Source organism: Gobius niger (assembly GCF_951799975.1).
Source record: "Gobius niger genome assembly, chromosome: 17".
Taxonomy (NCBI): domain Eukaryota; kingdom Metazoa; phylum Chordata; class Actinopteri; order Gobiiformes; family Gobiidae; genus Gobius; species Gobius niger.
In genome coordinates this window covers 24,256,808-24,276,677 of record NC_136868.1, presented here as the reverse complement: position 1 = coordinate 24,276,677, position 19,870 = coordinate 24,256,808, and the positions used below count along the sequence as shown (strand labels likewise).

The following is a 19,870-nucleotide window of genomic DNA, read 5'->3' as shown; positions in this document are numbered from 1 at the left end:
TACAAGGAGTAAAACCATATATTAAAACAGAAAGTAAAGAATACAGACAGAAAAATAATGCTCAACCAAACAGCCCGCCCACATTCCGTGACGTACAGCTCCGGTCATGGCGTCACGGGGCGGGGCGGGTTTGGGGTGATTTCCGCTGCGGAAGCTGCATGTAAACAAAGCGCATAGCGGCTACAGGTCCGAGACGGGCTCTCAATTTTAAGTTGCACGCGCAGAATTTTCAACTCATAAATGAGCCCATGCCGGGTGACACATGAGAGCACACTTGAACTGAACTAAAGCCGCCAGGATGTCGATGGAGGATCCGTTCTTCGTCGTCAAAGGGTGAGCACTGTGAACAAAGCTAATGCTAAAGTGAAGCTAACTTGGATGGATGCTAGCTGCTGCAACGTAAACATAAACATTACGCTTTGATGCCCCGCGACTTTCTAATTTATTGAGAACAAATACTTCTACTACACGTCTCCTAGCTGCATCCTACAAATATAACTGAGCTTGCTTAATGGCAGTAACCTAAAACTGGTGTGATTTTGACTGGCCGATGTTTATCTGTGTAGAGAAGTGCAGAAGGCTGTAAATGCTGCCCAGAGCCTCCACCAGAGATGGAGCGAGCTGCTACAGGAGGGTGGCGGTGCCTCCAAGGAGGAGATGGACTGGACCACAAACGAGCTGAGGAACAGCCTGCGTTCAATTGAGTGGGATTTGGAGGACCTTGACGAGACGATCAATATCCTTTAACAATGGGTGGAGGCGTCGAGCTGTCATTATTGTCTGTGATTGTGATCATGAGCCCTCAATCTTGGTTTGCATCCTTTACCACTTTTAAACGTATTGTTGAGTCTAATCCAAAGAAGTTTAATTTGGATGCTGCTGAGCTGTCAAAGAGGAAAGCGTTCATAACTAACACTAGAGAGACTGTAAAGGTAGGCGCACTGTTTCCCTTTCCCATCTGAAAAAAAGTTTTGTATTTACTGTTGTTTTACTTCAGGAAATGAAGGAGCAGATGTCGAGTCCTGCTGCTGTGTCTCTGGACAAAAAGAATAAGCAGGTAATTCATAATTAAAGCAAACTAATTCAATTTATTAAAGTTCATCTACAAACTTTGATGTGCATCTTTTATGTGTCAACTGAACAAGTGACACATAATGGAATTGAATATTATATTTCAAGCAATATAAACATCAATATCCAGTGTAAAAAAACAAATGCAGAGACAAAGATACTTTAATAAATTAAAATCTTTTGTTTGGACTTCCTTACTTCCTTTGCTCCTATAATTGGCAAAAAAAAATAAACAACATGTTAGCTTCAGAAGGAGTGGAAAGAAGACAAACTTATTTACTGCCACCCCTACTCATATATTTAAATAATATGGTTACTACAATACAACGGTCCTTAGTTCTTGGTGTCTTATAGTAGTAAAACAATTGTGTTGGTTAAATTATGCACATGAAATGCAACAATACATTACATTAAGTCAACAAACACAATATGCAACACTTTTCTAAGAAGTGTATAATTTTTCACTTCCTATACCCAATGTATTACCATGTTAGTAATGAAGTAGTAGTGTCCCTCACTAATATAAAACGTGCAACACTTTTCTTTCTTTTTAATTGTTTGTCTTGTCCTTTTATTTATTTTTTATGTACCACGAGTGCAAAGATAAAATGGAATAAGGTATATACAGTATATATTGTATAATTGTGTAAAATGGCTTTCTACACACTTACTGAAACAGAACACTAATACATTTAAACCGACAAGGTGGGTAATCCTTCATTGATTGTTCAGCTAGCCCTTTGATTGGTGCGCAAATGCCCTCTATTCAGTTGCAAATGCCCTCTATTCAGTTGCACTCTTTGTATCCTTGTATGTGTTTTGTATATTACTGTCATAAAGCTGTCATCATTTCTTTTTCTGTTTAGGCTTTGCTGGGAGAGCGTGGTGCTCAAGGTCCTATCTGGCAGCCCGGACCGGATAAATATACCCGTTTGGATCGACAGCTACAAAATGCCAACTCTAATTTTATTGAGGAACAGCAGACCCAGCAACAGGTACGATCACGCATCAGTTCAGTGGCCAAGACAAATTCATTGATCCATATCAGGTGTTCTGAGGTGTAAGTGCATGAATGCAAATGTCCTTTAACTTTAACCCTTTTTAACCTACACTACTCAAAACACCCTGAATATGTGTCATCAGTTGGACTTGGGCCTTGACTGTATTTGTACAAATATCTGAGAAAGCAACTAGATTTTAAAACATTTGTCTTTCTGCCATTAGCTGATCGCAGGACAACAGGATGAGCAGCTGGAGCTTGTGTCTGGTACTATTGGTGTGTTAAAGAATATGTCTGAGCGGATCGGCATGGAGCTGGACGAGCAATCTGTGTAAGGCTGCCTTATATGTAATACTTCTACTACATATACACATGGTTCTGGTTGTGCCTTTGACCGCTGATTCTTCTTTTTCAGTATGTTGGATGACTTCGGCCACGAAATGGACCACACTCAATCCAGACTTGACAATGTAATGAAGAAACTGGCTAAAGTCTCCCACATGACCAGCGGTAATTATCCCAGCCACAAATTCACAGAAAGTAACCACTTAAATAAACTGAAATAAACGGTGTCTCTTTAGATCGCAGGCAGTGGTGTGCTATCGGCGTTTTGCTGGCGATCCTCTTCGTTGTCATCATCCTCTTTACAGTCCTTTGATTGAGGGATGGTTCCGTCAACACAAACATGTCTTAATCCTGTGTCTACACTCCAGCTTTGTGACTGATCGATCGCCTTCAACCATTTTACAATATCTGTGCAGGTCGTGTTGCTGATGCTGATGACCACAATCTGTGAAATGATAAGGTTTTAGTAGAAAGTTCAAGAGCGGGTCACCTGAATTTCAATATAAAAAAACTTAAGATCTATGAGAGTTTATTAAGTTTGACATCTTTATGTATAAAAAATAATAATGAATGAATTTATGAGGAGGCAGGTTATTGCCCTCTGCTGTTATAGCCCGGTAAATAACTTCACTACCTGTTATATTTTATATTATACATCGGCGACAAACTCTTGAATTAAGTTTTGCCCCGCCCCAAATAATTTTCTTTTTTTTCTTCATCTTCCAGTTGAGTAATACATTTCCAGTTTGAATATTTGTTACAAAATGTAATAAGTATGACCATGTGCGATCACCTTCAATCATCTCCTTCCTGTTTACAACTAGTATGAGACACTTTTTTATATGAAATCACTTGTTTCATCATAATTAGTGACTAAACCTTGTTCTGTCCAGTCCCGTCATTGGCTTATGAAGCTATCATGGAGCAGCTGTGTTTTTCTCCAAGTAATAATAGTTCAAATTGAACATTTAAGCACGTCCAATGTGTGTGTGCTGTGGCGCCTGGACATGGGTTCGTCTGAGTAAGAAAAAGTTTTGGGGTTTTTTGGAGCTCAAAACATGTGTGACCCATTAGAAAGGTCATCAGGGTGAACATTGTGTTTGGTGTTGATGTTTTTTTTTTTTTTTTTTTCCGTTTTGTTTGTAAGGGCTTTATACATTTTTCAACAAACTAATTTTAAGTTGAGCTAACCAGTAAAACCCATTTTATGGAGCTATTTAGTTTTAGGTTGTAATCGTTAGACTTTTGTTTGGAAAGATTCTAGAACACTACGATATTGGAAGTTTACATTTTATTTAACTGACTGAACGTCTACTGCTGTGATGTTATGTTGATGGTCGAAGGCTTTCTCTGCTGCTGAGCAAATATTATTGAAAGCCATACTTCCTGTGACTGTTTGGCTTTAAAAGCTTTTATTTTCTTTTGTTTGTCTGTTGCAGCTACTATATGCATGGTCCTGTTTCATATCATACAACGGTACACAGGGCAACATTCTGACATTATTTTGATCTACCTTATTATCCTGTTATTCGTTTAAATGGTCTTATTGTTAACTATCATTTTACTACAATGTGTATCTGACAAATCAAACCAATATCAAGCCCTAATACCAACAATAATAATGATTTGTAATATTTATACTTTTTTTTGCTTCAAATAAGTATTACTGCCTAAGGGCAGAAGGTAAACCTGTGTGTTCAGGAAACATTCACAAGTATTGACAGTGTTTAACAGAAGATGCTTAAGTGACTGAGTCCATGTGTTATTTCAATTGTCATATGAATTTGATCCTGTAAACTGAAAAGCAACAATTACATCTGTATTCATTTTATTTTTTTGAGGCATTAATACTGACTAGAGGTTTAATTTAAAACTTTAGGACTGTACTATTAACTTTTCTAATTAATCTTTACTTTGTTTTAACAGTTATACTTGCTTTATAAGTTAACCACGGTTAACATTATTATGTGTTTAACAGGTTATGGACCACTACACCTGTAAATAATACTAATGCAGTTCAGGAAACCACTTTGTTTCTGTTTTCAAATCATAACAGAATAAAATGAAGCTGTGTTATTGATCAGAGATCAATAAAGGTCATGGAAGAAACATCTGTAATTCTGAGCCATTATTTCTTTACATTTTTAAGAAGTGGGGTTTGAACTATGTACATAGACCAAACAAAATAACTGAGCTGAAACATAATGTTTTATCTGTTCTTTATTCTGACTTGGCTTAATTATAAATAGTAATAAATACATCAAAACATTAGAACTTTAGAAATGGGAAGAATACTGCAGAGGTTTATGTAAATCATAACTCAAGACACATGTGTGGCAGGCAAATAATAAATATTCACAATAAACAGCAGGTGTTGGCTGACGCTGAAGCTGACGCTAATGTCAGGAGCTTCATCGTGCTGGAGCCTTCCTCTGTCTGAGCACTCGCACTGTTACTGTGCTGCTGTGGGTCAGCAGATGGGTGACCTGGTCCAGGCTGAGACATGCAACCTTCTCTTCATTCACCTCCAGGATCTCGTCTCCCACTGCCAACAGCCCGGCATAGAGCTTCTCTGTGCTGCTGTCCACCATGTTCTCCACATACACTCCTAGACCACACCAAACATTATTATCTCCAGACAGGCAGCATTAACGCATTAAAGAGTCAGTCAGCAGTACCTGAGTCAGACCGTCCTTTCCCTCGGCTGATGATGAAGCCATAAGTGTGGCTCTTGGGTCGACTGAGCTCCAAAAGCAGAGTTCCGTCAGAGTCGACCTGGAGAATGCGACCAACAGAACGCATAGAGCTTGGACAGCTCACATCTTCCACACTGAGGCACCGCTGCAAGACACTGAGACACATGCAGTGAACACACTGTAGACTCCACACCAACAAGAGTGTGAGATTTAAACTGAACAGTTACCTCTGAGCCGCTGGTTTGTAGTTTTCAGAGCGATCTTTTTTCTTTTGCTCCGTCACAAAGTTCTGTAGAGAGGCTGACTTTCTTAGCTTTGCAAAAGGTGACCCCTGCATTGCAATAAATAAACAAGACTGAAATAAGCTTGGCCCATCTATAACAACAATAATATTCTACATTCTTGACTTAATTGATTCTGTTGTTTCATAACACATGCATTCTAACAACTTTTGACATGAACTGATTGTGGTTCTCTACACACCATTGTAAGAGACTGAACAGAGGGCGTTTTCTTCAGAAGGCCGTAGGGTTTTGTGGGACCGGGTGGCTCTGTCTCTGGAGGAGAGGGCCGTGAGCTGGTTCTGTCCAGACTGCTGGTCCTCCTGCGACCTAACCTGACCGAGGAGAAGAGACGGCGCAGGGACATTCGAGAGCCCTCCACCCTGAGACACAGACGAAACAAGAGACACTGTCAACTACTGGCATGATTCAATTGTCACTGATTTTTATATAATATAATGGATTTCTGTATTGCTCGCTGTAGCACATTATTACGAAGCACTTTATCAATTCTTGTACATCCATGCCCCCATGTCTTTCTGGCACAAATTTGAAAAATTTGAAAAGCCTCTTCTGAAAAGAGGCTTTTCAAAAGCTGAAAACCCTAATCTTAAGTGGCAGCAAAGTATTTTGCCCCCATAACATAATCATTACAAACTGTAATGATTAAAACTAAGTGAAACTGTAATACTGAATGTTTTGGAAGCACTCACGGCTCCAGAGGTGAGTGATGCTCCAATTTTATAGGCTCTTTAGACTTTCCATTCGAGTTAGTTGCAGAAAGGGTTTGACTCTCCACTGTCAACAAAAAATACAATATTACTGAATTCAGCCTATTTGCAGAAAAATAACGAGTTGGGAAGATATTTCACTGACCTGGAGACAAAGAGGAAACTGAAGAGGTTTTCAACTTGGCATCCAGGCTGCTCTCTCGTGCGTGTCCCTGAGTTTGGAGCGGACTTGGGGGCGTCTTTTCCACTGATGCCCCATGCTCATTGGGGTTCTCAGTCGGGTCAAAGTTCTGGCACTTTTGGTCTTTGGCTTTGCTCGTTTTCTGATTGCGTTTTCTGTGTGTCCTTGCGTCATGATGCTTGCCGTTGTGCGCTGGCGTTGGGGGTGAAGGAGAGAAAATGGAAGAGGAGTTGACTTTATGAGCAGATTGTGCTGCTGTGGGAAGTAGAGTCTGCTCGGGGGCATATGGGTTGATGGGCAGGTCTGAGTTGGGCGTGGCCTGTTTATGGTATCCATTACGATTCATGTAATTGGTCCGTCTCCCTGTGTTCGAAGCCCTCCTCTGCTCCACCTGCTCCCCGCTTTCTCCTCCGTCACTGTCGCTGTATGTAACCACACCAATGTAGGTCTCTTTGATCGGCTCCGTGCGCAGGCTGATGACCGGTCTAGCAGGCGGGATTGGGTACGAAATTTGGCCCTGACTGTATAGCGGTGGGGTCGGGTGGAGTTGCAGACGCACCCCTAAGTGAGCATTGTGCTGGCTGTCAACACCATGACCTGCTTTATGTCGACCATTGACGTACTGCAACACATCGGGCTTGGATACCAAAATGTCCTGCCCTCGCTGCCCCGCCCTCCGCTTCTGCCGCTCCAGGTAACGGGACTCCGCCTCCTTCTCGGTTTCATCTTCGAAGCGGAGCCGGCGGTTTGGGGACGATTCAGACCGGCGCCTCGTGGACCTGCCAGCTGTTTGGATGTGTCCAGGCAGAGAGTTGACCTGAGCAACTGCGCAGTGCCTGACCCCCGACCTGCAACAGACAAAACTGTGGCATTCAAACACAAACCACAAGAGCTCGCAACAACATCAAAATCACAACAGCCACAATTACTGTATATACGAGCAATATATTCTGCTAAGTAATATATTCTGCTATTCGTTTCAGTTTAAACCATTATACACCTGTTTTGAAATGCATATAATTCTTGCATTAGTTCATAGCTCACTTCTCTCTAAGGTTAATTTCAGCTGGGGGAGTTTAACGTCTTAATCCCCAATGGAACCGAGTGCATTTTCTCCAGTTTGGCTTTACCCAAAACCTTAAAAAAACGCAGCAAAAAAGTGACAAAAACAAGGCGACAACATGACAAAAAAGCAATGAAAAAAAAAGGCAATTAAAAAGCCACAACAAAAAAAAGCAACAAAAAATGACAAAAACATGACAAAAAAGCCACAAAAAACTGATACATCAATCAAAATGATGATGAAAACAAAAAGTGGAAAAAAAAAGAGAAATGAATAACTGACAAAAGCGCTTCAAAAATGTGACAAAAACGGGGCGACAATGTGACAACAAAGTTATGATCACTTTTGTAGGTCTTAGCTTTCAAATGAGGCATTACACTGTTGCTCTCCTATTGAGAAGCTTTAAGATTTGGGTAATACCCAATGGCCAATATTAAAACAATTCACATTCATTCTCTGGGGCAATTCAGAGTCGCCAGCAGTTTTCCAACAGCTTAAAGGAAATCCCATCATTCCTAGATTTCACAGCTATTATTAGTATACTGTTGACACCATTAATTCCAAGAGATGGCCTATACTTAGTGAGATCTACTAAATGTAGAGTTCCCATTCACTGTGCCCTGCATGACTGCATCTGACAAAGCAGTGGATAAGGCCTGACAGCGCTCCACAGGTGGAGCACATGTGACGGGAGTGTGTGGTGTAGAGTTGACGGAGCAGCACACCTGTGACAAGTCGCTATGCACATTTTTGACTCTCGGGATAGACCTGGACCAGTGAACTGGTGAAATAGTAAAGAATCTATTTTTTAACAAGAAAGCAGCATAAAAAGTAAATAAAACAATTCTGGAACATTATTGTTGTTATCTAATTAAGCATTATTTGAAAAAACAACAACATTTCAAACAGGTTCCACGAGGCATCAATAGATGATGTAGATATCCAACTATAGCTCTACATGCAACTAGGAATAGCCATCCACCGACATTATGAGAGTGAAACTAGTATTGTAGCAAAATGTGTGAAGACCAAAGTAAAAAGCAGATTTTAAATAATGGATAATACACAATTCAGTCTTGTGGGCAGCTCTAACAGGAGATCAACCTGTTGAATTTCAGTCCAAGTTTGTCCGTCACACAGGACAGTAAAGGAGTAAGCAGGTACTCACAGGGAGCGCGTGTCGGGGGCCAGCAGGTTGTGGTCGGCTCTCAGGGGTTCGGGCCGACGCTTCATACGAGCGCCGTCCGCACACTGCTGCTGCCGCGGCAACCGATCGCACACAAAGGGTCTGACACACACACCGGCGGCGGCGCGGGACAGGGGCGGGGGGTGGGGGAGGGTAGGGGCTGACGTCCGCTCACTCCATTGGCGCGTGGGACAGAGGGACAAGAGGAAGGAGGATTAGACGGAGCAGCTAGTCAGGACTAATTAACCTGACGAGAACCGACACAGACTGTTTACATCAGCACTGTGGTGAGGACGGGTGTGTGTCACATTGGGGTGTGTGTTTAAAAAAAAAATGCTGATATAAGCTTTTTTTTTTTTTCTTCCTTCATTGTTTTGAATATCGTAGCTTTTCATTGTTTGACAACATATGCTCAAAATGATAGATGGACAGTTTAGAGGTACAAAATATGCTTCGAGAAATGCAGAGCCAAAACAAATGATATTCCTTGTGGCAGCAGGATTTGAAAGGGTTACTGTGGATTTATATAATCCTGCAATTCTTGCAGCAAAAAAAGAAAAAAGAATTAGTAAATCATTCATACCCATGGACTTTTTTCATAAGGTTTTCTCATCTTTTCATCTTAGACATTATCATTGCTGATATAAAATGTTGACTTGCCGACAGATAAGTCAGACAACTCAGATAAAACGATGTTTGGAAATAAAGTGTGAGACTGTGGTTTCATCATATCACAACATTTCAAAATATATCAACTCCATTTTGAAACTGGTAGTTTGAGGTATGATTCGGTGAGATCATGAGGATACTTGCACATTTTCATCACATGAACAGTTACCTGAGTAGGCTTCCATTTTGCTGGTCCTCTGAATCCGAAACCTCAAAATCAGAACCTGGGCCAAAAGAAGGAGCGATATTTTACAAATGCATCGATCCATAATATTCAGTTTCAGCCAGTAAAACCAGGGGACAGGGGCAGAGCCTCGGGCTATATATAGCCCCTGTCTGTAATGAGTCAGAGGGAACAGTCTCCAAGGTTTAGTACAATTTGTAGAAGTATAACTAAATTTGAATTGAGAATTAAAATGTTTCTGTAGGTTCTCACAGTGCAAGAGTTATCCATAGTATGACTGAGAACGGAAGCACTTTGTAGAGCTCCAGTAAAATATTTTTGATTGGGAATATACTATTGAGGAAACGTTTTCAATAAATGAATAATAATGAGCCTGACAGGACTGTAACCTCGGCTTACACTTCTATTGCACTTCACAAGCCTGAGTTACAAGTCTTTGCTACACTGTTGTCATTATTCATTAACTCAGCACTCAGTGGTGGTAAGCTACTATTGTAGCCACAACCGCCCAGGGGCAGACTGTGCATTTAATATGTGATTGTAATGCGTTGTTTATATCCTGATCTCTTCTTATGCGGAATTCTTTCCTTTCTTTATTTAAGCTGCTCCCTAGTGGCTGGAGTGAGTGTTCTGGTTATTGCTTTAAACTTCATAACTCCGCACAGGAATGGGCTAGAGGCTTACTTTTTTGACATAGGATTTGTAAGTCAGGGGCCGAATTGAATCATCTCGCAGGCCGGATTTGGCGCGTGGGCTGTCTATTGGAGACCCCTGTTGTAGACACTTCCCCATACTTGTTATAGCTGTATAAGTTGACAATTCTGCTGAATTTGCAAATGACATCTGATGCAACCTTTCCTCATGAATGCGATGGAAAGGTTGCACCCCCCACCACCTTCAAATTATAAACAAATTTAAAAAAAAAAGAAGCTTTCTCCTGGATTTCCCTAAATATACAAAACAATACAGTTTCCATTGTTCAGGACTATGTACCTGTGTGCCCTGATTGTCCGACTGCTGCAGGCGATTTCAGAAGGTGCTGAAGGAGGCTGCGGTTCAACTCTACTCTCTGAGTGAGCGACAGGACATTGCTCCTCTCCAGCTCCACCTCCTGAAGCCTCGTGACAACATACTGAACTTCACTTTCAGCAGAACCCTCAGAAGGGGCAAAGGTCACACTGTCAAGGTCACTCTGGGAGCTGAACTCTGGCAGGTCTTCATCACTGCTGCCTGTGAAGGAGCCGTCGGTGTGTGGGTCCGAAACATGCGAGCTGCTAGACCTCATGTTGGAATGACTGGGGTCAGGATTGAGGCCAGATTATTTACCTACAAAGAACAGGAAATATTTAGTGTTGTACTCAAACAAATGAAATGAAAATAATCCTTTGTACATCTAACATCCACAAATGACAGGAAGTGCACAGTTGGCTAATCTTGAAGCTGGGCATTTCTAGGCAGCATTCATGGCCAACATTCCTCAGGAGCTGCACTGGGCATTCACTCCTCGAGCCCCTGGGTATAATAACTTCACTTTGACCCTAATCCTGTATTTTAGAAAATATGCTGTTCTGGCCACTTAATTTACACCTAAGGGCTTACGGGCCAGTTTGTTTACATAATTGGAACTATAAATGCTGACAACAATAGTGTCCATTCACACCTCAGCTATTAGCACATATGACCTGGCACACACTTATCTCAATTAGCAGGTGATGCTCAGCCGCAGCAGGAGACTATGGGGACCTGGTTCAATCAACACCGTTATTAAACTTTAAATACCTGATGTGTAAAATTTTAATGTTTTCATAGATAGCCTGCCAAACTAAGCCGCAACAAATCAAAAACATACGGAGGAGATTACATGCTGCTATGTAGGTCAGAGAGATAGAGTTACTGCCTCAAAATATGAGCTTTGTCGACCAAAACTATGAAAATCACTTTGGCGATTGGGACACTTGGGAGTAACAGCCCAACTGCAAACCTCCACTCATATTTCAGCTTATCAACACTGACCCTCCCCAGTCTTCAAATGCCTGAAATATTTTGTAATCCAGACAGCTGTCTCCTCCTCGGTCCTTCAAGCACAAGCTTATATGTTATCCACGAGAGACACGTGGCATGTGAATAATGTAATTAAGAAAAAAAACTATAACTAAATACAATGAGTTCATCAGGATCGTGCATGAATATTGTCATTAAAAGTGTGTCGGGTTTGCAGTCTCCGTCTGTGCCTATCCTGCATAATGACCTGTAAACTGAATGCTGTTGCTTGGTCTAATTTACTTTGTACAGCAGCAAGAGTGAATCAAAAAGACCCACCTGGATCAAGCAAGTCCCGGCCTCGTCACTCTGTCCATTTCTGTGGCTGTCTCTACCTCTCTCTCCCTGTACTTCTGCAGGTTTTGAACCTCTTGGTCGCTCTAGGAGACGCCCACAGCTGCTTCTGACTGGCTGCTCACCAATCCATCCCTCCATGGCTGGAGCTGCTGTTGGCGGAGGCTATAATTCTGCCCTCCCCGTGGGCAGAGTCTGCAGCAGGGCAGAGGAAGTGTTTGTGTTGGATGATATGGTATTTCCTTTGTTAATACTGCAGCTGCCCCCGTCTGTACTGAGTCAGAGGGAAAAGTCTCCAAGGTTTAGCACAATTTTTAGAAGTATAACTAAAGCTAAGGCAGGGCGTGTGTTTAGTGAAAAAAAGTTTGATCCTGTTAGGTCTGTTTTCAAAAGTAACTCTTTGCTTCAGGCTGGTGGCAGGCAAGTTAAGTCACATTAAATCGAAGCCAAGGTTATAATATTATCCTGTTAATTTTCCCCCAAGCCAAGCCTGAGCTTCTAAATGCTTACTGTGTAATAAAACTATTGTTTCCCAACCAGGGGCCCCTATACATGTATGATGTATATGAATATGTAATTATGCATAAACTTTAGGTATCATTGCAAAAGTTAGTCTATGAGATATACAGTGGGGAAAAAAAGTATTTGGTCAGTTTCACATAGACATTGTATTGGATTTTGGCCAATACTTTGTACAGTACTGTACAGTCTGAAAAAGCTATAACAACTGAACTTTATTTTAACTAACTAACAAACCAACACATTATGCAAACACATATGTAGGCCTTTACCTTGATAAAAGCATCATCTAACATACTTACCTACAGTCTCTGGAAAAATCCATGGTTAGCTGCGCAAAAACAGGGGGGAAAGTTTTTAGCTTGTAGTCTGCAACATTGCACACAGACACATCACAGCACAGGCAGCTCGTGCCTACAGCTCCCAGCATCACGCACTACAAACCGGAAATGACGTAGAGGCCCGAGCCACTGTCGCCGGTCTGGTGTGCCGCGTGCTGTTTTGTTGTGTGTCAGAGCCAACATGGCGGCTCCCTTGGAGGTGGTGGTGAGCAGTGACTCGAGCTCACAGCTGTGGAACTGCACGGTGTTTGACCTGCACAGCGGCTCCAGCCTGCTGTCCTACCGCGGAGGGAACAGCTCTGCCCGGACTCTCACGGTGCTCAACGGGGAGTACCTCCTGTCTGCGCAGCTGGGCAAGAACTTCATCAACGTGTGGGAGATCCAGAGAAAGGTACCGATACAGCAGCTTCACTAATGGCGAAAGCTTTTATCATTCACATCTCTGCCTTGTTTTTGTGCATACATCTTCCTGTATATCACGTTATTTAAATGTAGTGCGTAGAGTCAGAACATGCGCTGCAACTAGCTATTAACAACGTGGGTAAATGCACAGGCCCATTGCAGGGCTGTGATGCTATTACTGCACTAAAATGTATGCTTTTGCCCAACATGACGAGTGTAATGTGCTGTCTTCTTTCTCCAGGATCCACAGCAGCAGAAGATCGTGTGTCCAGGGGTGGTGACCTGCCTGACAGCCTCTCCAAATGGGCTGTTCCTTGCTACAGGAGTTGCTGAAGCCATTTACCTATGGGAGGTAAGTGAGCTCTAGATGTGACAAATATTGTTCTGTGAATGTTCTTTTCTATTCAGTTGTGTTTGTCCCTAGGGCTGTGTGCAATTCATTATATTCAATTTCAATTCAATTTAACTTTATTACGGACTCGAGGTCCAAAAAGACAGAGTGACATCACAAACAAACAACACCAAAAATACAAACAAATACACAGTCACTTTAAAAAGACAGCTATACCAGTGCCTCTACATTCTCGACTGATAGCGAATGGCACTACAGGTGACATCAACCATTGAACCAATTACTGTATTTACCTATTCAAACCCCATATAAAACGGTACATAAGTGTCCGCAGTGTAGCTTGCAGCGTGTTTATTCCAGCAGTCCAACATCTCACTCGCACGGCACTGGTCCATCTCGGCCTCCTAAGAAGCACACACAGAGCGTCATTATAGGCCACCTGCAGCCTTTGCAAAGTACCTGGCTTTTTAACACCACCTCACTAGATAGGGTATACAAATTGGACATGTCATTTATCCAATATCGATAACAAATAGTGGATAGTAATGACAACAAGGAAGTGGCAAGATGGCAGATTATAAAGTCCAATATGACTATAATATGAAATCGGACATTCACTGATAATGACAAAAATGAAAATTGTTATGATAAATAACAATAACTACTAATCACATTTATTACATTTTTTTTTAATTAGCATGCTGTGTTAATGATATGAAATGGTAAAACCTCCTTGTTTGCCAGTGCTGCAATAGTCTGTTGATCCTATGTTGACAATTGTAACAACAGTAGGATAAAACTTAACTCACAAATACATATAGGAATATAATTGTGTACTGACACTGATATAGAACACTCAGAAAGGATTGTACTTTGTTTATTTAATGTAAATGTAAAAGTAATGTATAACTGTAGCATCATGAATTGCAAATGTAATATATATGAACAAGGGGTCGGCACTTATAAGCTTTTGCTTCAGTCGACTCCCTTTGAGCTTCCATTAACTGTATGATTGTAAAACTCTGGAGAAAGAGAAAATGTTAATTGCTCAAATAAACTACACAAACAAACAAACAAACAAATACCTTTGTTGTAGTTCGACCAGAGGTGTGCTGTGTACAGTATGATTTGAACAACATTATTTTCATTTTGTCTGTACAAAAAACAAATTTACTAACCAAATATTGATCTAATTGTGATTTAAATGGTCAATCTCAATTACAGAAAGTGGCATAGCACTTTTAATTTGACAATGCTATGGGAGTAGCGGGTTATTGTTTGGAGCAGAGTTTGAATTTTAGGAATGAATGTTTTTTTATGTTAAATTGAACATTCATTTGTTTTTGTTGTTTTAGCTGAGGTTTCTTTACAAAAAATGATATCATGAACCTTATTGTAGTAAAGTTTGTGATCAATCCATATGAGCTTTATCTACTTTTTTGCCATATCACCTAGGCATATTGCTTCTGTTAATTTTGAATTGTTCATTTAATCAATGATTTAATAGGTCTCTACTGGAAAGCTGATGGCCGTCCTCACTCGGCACTACCAGGACGTCACTTGTCTAAAGTTTACAGATGACAGCAGCCACTTCGTCTCAGGAGGAAGAGATAACCTGGCTCTAGTGTGGAGCTTGTCCAGGTATGCTCCGCTTATTCACATTCTGGACCACCAAAAAAACAGAATTAGTTTTGATGATGTTGCTTATTCTGTGTTATTTTTTGATTGTGTGATTTGTTGAAGATGGGGGAAATAATGAAAATGCAACATAGTGTTGTTTTGTTTAGAAAGTTCTTTATAATGGCCAGTAGAGGGAGCTTTTAGACAGTGTAAGTTATGCTGTGTAGGTTTGTGTTCCTCTCCTGTGAGACATCTGTCAGTTGTCTGTGATCGATGTCGAAGCACCAATGAGGCATTTGTTATCAAGTGTAGCTTCACCACATCTCATTGGGACATGTTACACACTGCTTTTTACCGGTTACATTAGCATTTTTTGTCAAGATGAATGCCCTTTCAGTGCATAAACAAGGTTGCTTAAACTTCTGTGACGTATGAGATTATTCATTTGTGCTTTTTCAGCCCATGGCAATTATATTATGGAACTAGAATTAGGATGAATCGCTAAAGACATTGTGTTCAGAGACTGCTTACACTGAAGTCTTGGTCATGTTTTGGCACATCAGTCTCCCTTGGGTGTGTTTAAAATCCCTCTGATATAAATCCGCCTGCTTTTTATCGATGGCAGCTGATAAAGTTGTAAGATACAGTGTGTTTGCCAGTACGAGCACGCAGAGTGCATTGCAGTATCGGTGTGATAGATTGGGCGATGGACTTTGCCAAAATTGCCACTTTTAGCTGTATTAGAAAAACTGTAGCTGTTCTTGTACTGCCTCGAGTGATATTTGGTAACTTTTTTTTACTGCCCAGGACTGAATGAATGTTGGGATAAATTGTTGTGTTCTCAAAAGAACTAACAGAGGACTGAAACACTTGAGCGCCTTGACTGTTTTTCTTAGAACATTGTTGCTAACGTAAATTAAAGCAGTAAAAGTAACTTGTTTACCTCAATAAATTCTTTTCGTAGTCCCTCTGGGGCTAATACAAGTGTTGATGGGATGATTTTGGGGTCTTTCATCTCCCCCTCGTGTCTCTGGCCAGAAAACCACACTTGCAACCTTCCTGCCTCCGGGTTGGAGTCACCAATACACGCTAATGGAATCACGAAGAAGAAGCCAACAGGCAAATGGGCAAAGCTAACTGCGGGCTAGCGCCACTTAAAGAGTATTCACATTTGAGTAAAAAAATGTGTAATTGAATGTACAATATCTTTTCTGTCAGCGTAGTATTTACTTAATTAATGAGTAAAAAGCGCAACATGCTACGACACCTGCAGTGGCGCTTATGGCCTCTAGGGGCATTAGTGGCCTTGTGTGCGAAATGCGCGGTATAAATAAAGTTGCTTTGCCCTGCCTTGAATTGCCTTACTTAGTACTACTTTAACAGTTGTTTTTTTCAATACCTTGTTATGCTTCCCAAAGTGGGATCCGGGGCCCCCTAGAGGGCCTCAGAGGCATTACAGGGGGGCCTCTAAAGTTTATCTACAAAACAAGCACATTGGGGGAAAAAAATATTTTGAAATTTATATTTGCCAAAATGTACTACTTTAAAACCATTTTAATCTCACTACTCGTTACTAATTGTTATTTTATAGGTAAAAATTGAATAGCTAAAATGATGACTAATGTTTTTTAATAAAGTAAATTTTTATCATTAGGATTTTCGCATTAATAGGGGGGCCGCGAAGTGAGAAAGGCTGCTGTACATGATTTGGGAAATTTAATCTGATTTACCCAAAGGTGAGCTACGGTGTTGAAATCTCTATCAAGCATAAACATATCTTGCAGCCGTTTGCCAATGTGTTTTGTTTTTGTATCAATTAATAATAATTGTTGTTGCTTGGATTGTATATTTATGATTTGTGGAGCAGGGTTGCGCAATTTTTTTACTATCCAAATTGCACGAAGCCAAGATATCGCAAAATCACTAAGGTTTTCTGTGTAAGTGTTATATAATATTTGCTAACGCTGCCTAAACCAAAACGCATGCAACTTCAAAATGTTTTATTCATGATTTTTCTAATATAGCCTTTTTTGCTTCAAAATTAAGTAATTATAAAACTTAGAAATAATTTGCTGAAACTGAAAATGTAATGAAAGGGTTTAATGAGATTGAAATATGCATTCATTAAGCTACAAAGTTGCTTAGGAAAGTCCACGTTATTGCCTTTCTGACCTGTCGTGTTACCCATCTTTATAGGCATTCTTATCCTATTTGTGGAATGTGACTCCCCAAAATCTCCTGGGACAACTGTGAGCCGAGTCAATTAGGGATATTTGTCTCATAGCTTGAGGTGCGTGCATCTGTTTTTGTAGCTCGCGATAACTTGAAAGCGCCACTTCATTATTATTCCGCCGGTTTTGTACATCTTCATTTGTTTATTTCCGCGTTGAGTCAGAGATGCATCAGAACTAGTCTTCTGTCATTAAAGCATGAAAAAAACACAGGCGGCTGGCAGGCAGTCGGAGAAGATCCAGATTCGGAAAAGCCCCCCCAGGCTGAATCCGGCTCCTTCTCTGAGCTGCACCTGGCACCCAGCGCACTTGTGGAGGAAGCTGATTGGCTCGGATCTTGCCTCTCTCCCCGACGAAATGGAGACAGAAAAACCAGGCCACTCAACACCCGCATCCCCCAAAATCCAGTTGCATAAAGTTACTCCATGACCTCTGACCGCAGGAACAATAATAAAGTTGTGACGCCGATTCAGCCGAAGGGGGCTTTAGTTCAAACGCTATGTAAAATCACGCCCAGGGCTTAAAAAATGAGCGAGATCCCTTCCATCGCTGAGATATAAAAGCGCTCTTAGATTCTCAAGAGTCGTGTGGGCTTCAGTCCTCTGATGTGGTGACGTCAGGAAAAAGGCGCGGAGGATTGTGGGAAACCTGAGTGGAATGTTAAACGCGCTCTTCTCGGGTTTGTCAGATGGACGTGTGTCTGAAAGCCGGAGTCAGTAATAAAACATGTTTCTGCTGCAACATGCCGTTTGAACAGCCCTCATCTGCTTCTGTGCCGTTCATCTGTGTGCTCGCGCTGTTTGGGCATTTTGATCATTTTTTAACAAATGTTAGATTACCAAAGATGATCCATTTATTCTTAACTTTGATTCATGTCTGAGGGAGCTGAATCATACTAAGAAACTAGTTCAGATTTGGCGAGCGAACCGTAGTTACTGTCAAAAGAGTTTACTTGAATAAATAATGCTTTTTTTTCAAGTGGTCTCTTCTTTGCGCTTGCAGTATTTCCACATTTTCTGCTTCCCCAATCCCCTCAAAGAGAAAATGAAAAAGAGAACCTTATGTCTTCTTGTGAACTTGTTTTTTGATTAGTCTTTTGCTCTTTTATCCCACTCAACAAGTTATCGACAGATGTTGAATAAAGAAACTCTTGAGACTCTTGTGTTTATTGTAAATGTTTTGATCTTTTTCAGTGTGATTCAGCTGGATTCAAACCATGTGCCCGAGCCTCGTCACGTCCTCTCCCGTCACTCTCTGCCAATCACAGACCTGCACTGTGGCCTCATGGGACCACAGGCCCGAGTGGCCACCGCCTCATTGGACCAGACGGTGAAGGTAACCTGCACTCGTGTTTTATCTAAAAGTCAAAACATTTTTCTGAGTTGGAACTTGGAAGATGCACAAATCCTACTGATATTATTACCTGCTTCAGGAAGATGGCGGAAAATCAGTTTGGTTTATTTGTTTTTCAAATTACAGCTTTTTTTGGTGAAATTTTGCCCCTGTTATGATCTTACCTGATCTTATCTGTCCTACTCCAGGGAGTTACAGAAATGCAAGAGAAATGCCCAACATTGTCGTTGACTTTTTCTTTTATTAACCCTTAAAAATTAGTGACAGCTTTAAAGGTCCGGGAGCGTTTTTTGTCTTAATTCACACATGTCTGTGTAATCATCATTAATCCTGCTCTCTGAACAGCTGCTCCGCCCTCTCCTGGTAAACGACTGACTTGTGCCCATTTGACGTATTTTACGTCAGATTGTAAAACCAGAAAGTGTCTGTAATATAATGACTTACGGCCTGATTTTAATTTATAAAACAGCTTTTTCATTATTTCTGTTGTCAGAAAGAAAAGAAGAAAAAAAACCTTACCTAGCAATAAGAAAAATATGGCAAAAATGCGCGTTTGGCTACGATGGCTGCAGGACTCAGGACTGTTCCCCTTCCTTCCACTCGCCAGAAGTTGAAATTTCTCTCCGTGATCCTGCGACTAACCAGCCAGAATATGTTTGTCACTTCACCGATGGATGCTTGCGAACATTGGACTGAACCAAAGTGGATTAACTTATAACCAGCGCTATAAAAACACCCGATGGAGGGGCCATTGGTTAACACACACGTAAAAAAAAGTGATATTTTAATATTACCTACAACCTATGGTTTGCTTTGGAGTAGGTGAACGTCAAATCTTTAATGGTTCTCTGTTAAATGCTCATAATGATTAATATCCAGACTTTCCAAGATTAATTGATCTCTGACACAAACCAAGTAAAAATGCCATCAAGTGTCCTTTAAAAAATATGACCATAAAGAAATATTGTAGTGGAATATGCCCCTCATCTAAAATTCTAACTATCATATTCTAGTGAGTTAACTCAATCTTTTAAAACTCCATGTTTTGTGCATTATGCAGCAGCTGTAAAGACCATTGGGCACTGGTACACAGTATAATCTTTTAATTAGTTATTAACACCCTCCCTTACTCAAATCTGATGAATTGTGCAGTGGTGCGGTAGATCAAGAGACATCTTTTGTGGTGCTTAACAGAATAATTTGTCATATCGTGTTTCTGCAGGGAACATCCACTCAACCTTTTGCGTATTTATTTGAAACATTGTTGTTCCCTGCTCATACTTTGCTAAATCAGTCATTTTACCATGTCAG

The 19,870-nt window shown here is 40.9% G+C and overlaps 3 protein-coding genes and 1 long non-coding RNA gene across 4 annotated transcripts in view; 2 read left to right on the top strand and 2 right to left on the bottom strand.

Annotated features, from left to right (window-relative positions):
- The first annotated feature begins 118 nt into the window (after positions 1-118).
- stx6 (syntaxin 6) lies at positions 119-3,113 on the top strand. The gene is given in 8 exon segments (XM_079574733.1): positions 119-333; positions 567-745; positions 748-932; positions 998-1,057; positions 1,938-2,066; positions 2,296-2,402; positions 2,487-2,581; positions 2,653-3,113. Coding segments are annotated over 8 exon segments (867 nt in total). The 5' UTR covers positions 119-298; the 3' UTR covers positions 2,730-3,113.
- Positions 3,114-4,682: 1,569 nt separating this feature from the next.
- Positions 4,683-8,724, bottom strand: LOC306976510 (uncharacterized protein). Its single transcript, XM_079574448.1, has 7 exons — positions 8,537-8,724; positions 6,270-7,153; positions 6,107-6,191; positions 5,596-5,776; positions 5,340-5,443; positions 5,095-5,267; positions 4,683-5,024 (listed from the first exon to the last, which is right to left on the bottom strand). The coding sequence occupies exons 1-7, from the start codon at positions 8,599-8,601 to the stop codon at positions 4,828-4,830; spliced, it is 1,689 nt and encodes a 562-aa protein (XP_079430574.1). The 5' UTR covers positions 8,602-8,724; the 3' UTR covers positions 4,683-4,827.
- Positions 8,725-10,404: 1,680 nt separating this feature from the next.
- On the bottom strand, positions 10,405-12,688 carry LOC306977099. Its single transcript, XR_013793803.1, has 3 exons — positions 12,563-12,688; positions 11,727-11,936; positions 10,405-10,733 (listed from the first exon to the last, which is right to left on the bottom strand). It is a non-coding gene; the product is annotated as an uncharacterized lncRNA (long non-coding RNA).
- A 37-nt stretch (positions 12,689-12,725) lies between these two features.
- wdr18 (WD repeat domain 18) overlaps positions 12,726-19,870 on the top strand; it is a 40,638-nt gene continuing 33,493 nt past the window's right edge. The window contains exons 1-4 of the mRNA XM_079575613.1: positions 12,726-12,992; positions 13,245-13,355; positions 14,863-14,996; positions 18,400-18,541. Coding sequence (XP_079431739.1) covers positions 12,783-12,992; positions 13,245-13,355; positions 14,863-14,996; positions 18,400-18,541 — 597 coding nt within the window. The 5' untranslated portion in view covers positions 12,726-12,782. The remainder of the gene's footprint in view (positions 12,993-13,244; positions 13,356-14,862; positions 14,997-18,399; positions 18,542-19,870) is intronic.